This window comes from Etheostoma spectabile, chromosome 4 (genome assembly GCF_008692095.1).
Source record: "Etheostoma spectabile isolate EspeVRDwgs_2016 chromosome 4, UIUC_Espe_1.0, whole genome shotgun sequence".
Lineage (NCBI taxonomy): Eukaryota > Metazoa > Chordata > Actinopteri > Perciformes > Percidae > Etheostoma > Etheostoma spectabile.
The window spans coordinates 31,664,163-31,667,279 of record NC_045736.1 but is presented as its reverse complement, the minus strand read 5'-3'; the positions used below and the strand labels follow the sequence as shown (position 1 = coordinate 31,667,279).

Below are 3,117 nucleotides of genomic sequence, written 5' to 3'. Positions count from 1 at the left end.
GTCGACATGACAACATCACAGTAGTCTAAGCATTACTGTAAAACAAATCACAATATAGCCACTATAGTAGTGTAAATAGTAAAGTAAACTACTGTATTAGTACCTTTTTATCTTATGTTGTGTTTATGTGTTTTGTATTTTACAGTGAATACATAAAATACTGCAAATGGAAGTATGGTACCTTTACTTTAAAAAGAATTCACAGTGACTTGCTGGACAATTGTTGCCAGTAAGTTACGTATTTTACGTATATTTTACATTAAATTTGTTACACTGTAGTATTTGGTAAATATATATAATAATACATTCAACATTGTAGTATTATGTGATTTTCTTTATTGATTTCCTTTGTTCTCTGAATCCACTGCTTCTGTTTTCCTTCCTTTGGATGTTCCTCTCAGTAATGACCTTGTTTGATTAATTTATTATTGATTGGTTGATTGATTGATTGATTGATTGATTGATTGATGAAAGCGAAGTACCTTTGCAGGTGATTCAGCAGTTTAAAAGTTTATTTTAAACACCTGATCCGAGGAGGACCTATGAAATATTAAAATCTTCACACGTCTCTGCCACCAAGTCTCTGCCAGAGCCCATAAAACAGAACATCTGTTTCCCCCTGTGGCATTTAACAATGATGGCGTCGGTTTCAGTGACTAACCTCATCAATACTTCACAAATGGCCCCGTATATTCCAATATGTCAAACCATCCACAAGATCTAGGTACCTGGAAAATCGTTCTCACGCTCAATGTTCTTACAAGGTTGAGTACAGTAGCCCTAAGTAGATTATAGGGATGTTTTGAAGAATTGTCATAGCACGTTTGTGGAATTCTTGTGAACGTCACACTCGTCAGGGAGGAAACTTCCCGCTGTGGCTGCATCTGTCCAATGGAAAAAGGAAAGTTGGATCGTGGATCTCTAATAAAAAAACGTGAAATAATTAACAATTGCATCATTTCAATCACATCTCTACATTGTCAGCTTTTGTCCGAATCCGTGGTGCACCTTGTCAGCCCCATGTGTGCTCATGCTAAACACTCTGCTAAGACAAGAGGAAATTCTGTAGCACTGCATGACACCTTTGTGCCTAACCAAAGTCGTTTGGGTACATCCTCTGGCGATTTATGTATTGGCAAGCCATAATATGTCATCTATTGAAGGCTTGTGGAAAACTCTAGTATCTTATCACTGGATCCCATATTACACGAAAATCCGTGTTCTCAGGGATCCAGAGATAAACGTGTGTCCAAAGAACTACGATTTGCATCAAATAGCTAAACCAAAAAACATTTTGATACCTCTAAAAGCTTATTGTGTGTCTCTTTTCTCTCTAGATGACGGACCTTATGGAAAAACTAAGGACATCTCTGGACCAGACCAGACCATGGCCTCAAGAAGACACAGTATACCAGGTACATGCAACATCCACCTATCTACCTATCTACCTATCTATCTATCTATCTATCTATCTATCTATCTATCTATCTATCTATATGCCCATATATCTATCTATCATCTATCCATCTATCCATCTCTCTATCTATCTATCTATCTATCTATCTATCTATCTCTCTACTATCTATCTATCTACCCATCATCTATCTATCTATCTATCATCTATCTATCTATCTATGCCCATCTATCACTATCTATCCATCTATCTATCTATCTATCTATCTATCTACTCTATCTACTACTCTATCTATCTACTATCTATCTCTATCTATCTATCTATCTATCACCCATCTATCTATCTATCTATCTATCTATTCTATCTATCTATATCTATCTATCTATCTATCTATCTATCTATATCCCCTATACTACTATCATCTATCCATCTATCCATCTCTCTATCTATCTATCTTCTATCTATCTATCTACCTATCTTCTATCTATCTATCTATCACCCATCTACCTATCTACTATCATCTATCTCTCTATCTATATGCCCATCTATCATCTATCTATCCATCTATCTATCTATCTACTACTCCATCTATCTATCTATCTATCTATCATCTATCTATCTATCTATCTACCCATCTAGCTCTCTATCTAGCTATCTATCTATTCTATCTCTCTATCTATCTATCTCTCTATACTGCCCACTATCATCTATCATCTATCCGTATCTATCTATCTATCTATCTATCTATCTATCTATCTATCTATACACTAAACACCATAATGATCCATTATCATAATTTGTCTAAATCATTATGTTGCTTTGTCAACAAACAGCCTCCTGCGGTCCAAACTGGATCCTTTAGACTTAACTAGTTGATTCTATAACAGCAAGGTCCCAGGTGGTCTGGGATAAAACATGTTTGCCTCCAAAGTGTCCCTGAGTGCGAACTGTACATCGTGTACAACCGTCGTCCTCGTCCCAACTGGTGGGACATTAGTTTGACGTCCTCCTACATTGACTCAGACCCCAACATCACATCAAGCTCCTTTTACTGTCCCATCCCATCCGTCTGACTCTTTCTATTTCTTCTATTTTCTATTTATTTCATGCTTTTCCTTCTTTCCTTTTTTATTTTTGAATTCCTTAATGAGATATATAACTCAGCTCCATTCTCGGTTCCAGACTCACCCTCCTTCAAGTGTACATTTCTAAGTACATTTAGTATTATACATTTACAAGTATTTGTCTCATTCACCTTCCACAGCCACATTGTACGTCTGTTTCGTTGTTATTATTTGAGTACAACCTGTGTGTGTGTGTGTGTGCGTGCGTGCATGCGTGTGTGTGTGTGTGTGTGCATTTGTGCGTGCGTGCATACATGTGTGTGTGTGTGTATATATTGATGTGTCTGTGTGTATGCGTTCATGTGTGTGTATTTGTGTGTGCGTGTAATAAAGATGGATAATATTTGCTATTTTTCCCATTTGCCTGATCCTTATAAGATGTAACATAGCGTTCCTCTGTTTATGACAGAATTCCATTTTGGAGTTTCTCCGTGGGGGGGCACAAATCGTCTCACGTGTATTCTGCGTTCCCTAAGCATCAAAATTAAATAATAGATACATCTTTATGAATCCCAAAATGGTGAGGTCTGCAAAAACTATATAAATACTATATATATATATGTGTGTGTGTGTGTGTGT

The 3,117-nt window shown here is 36.6% G+C and overlaps 1 protein-coding gene across 7 annotated transcripts in view; it reads left to right on the top strand.

Annotated features, from left to right (window-relative positions):
• The window catches only part of grip2b (glutamate receptor interacting protein 2b), a 375,168-nt gene that overhangs the window by 298,099 nt on the left and 73,952 nt on the right, over positions 1-3,117 (top strand). For all 7 annotated transcript variants that reach the window (XM_032514882.1, XM_032514887.1, XM_032514884.1 and 4 more), the window contains exon 2: positions 1,338-1,415. In XM_032514882.1, coding sequence (XP_032370773.1) covers positions 1,338-1,415 — 78 coding nt within the window. The remainder of the gene's footprint in view (positions 1-1,337; positions 1,416-3,117) is intronic.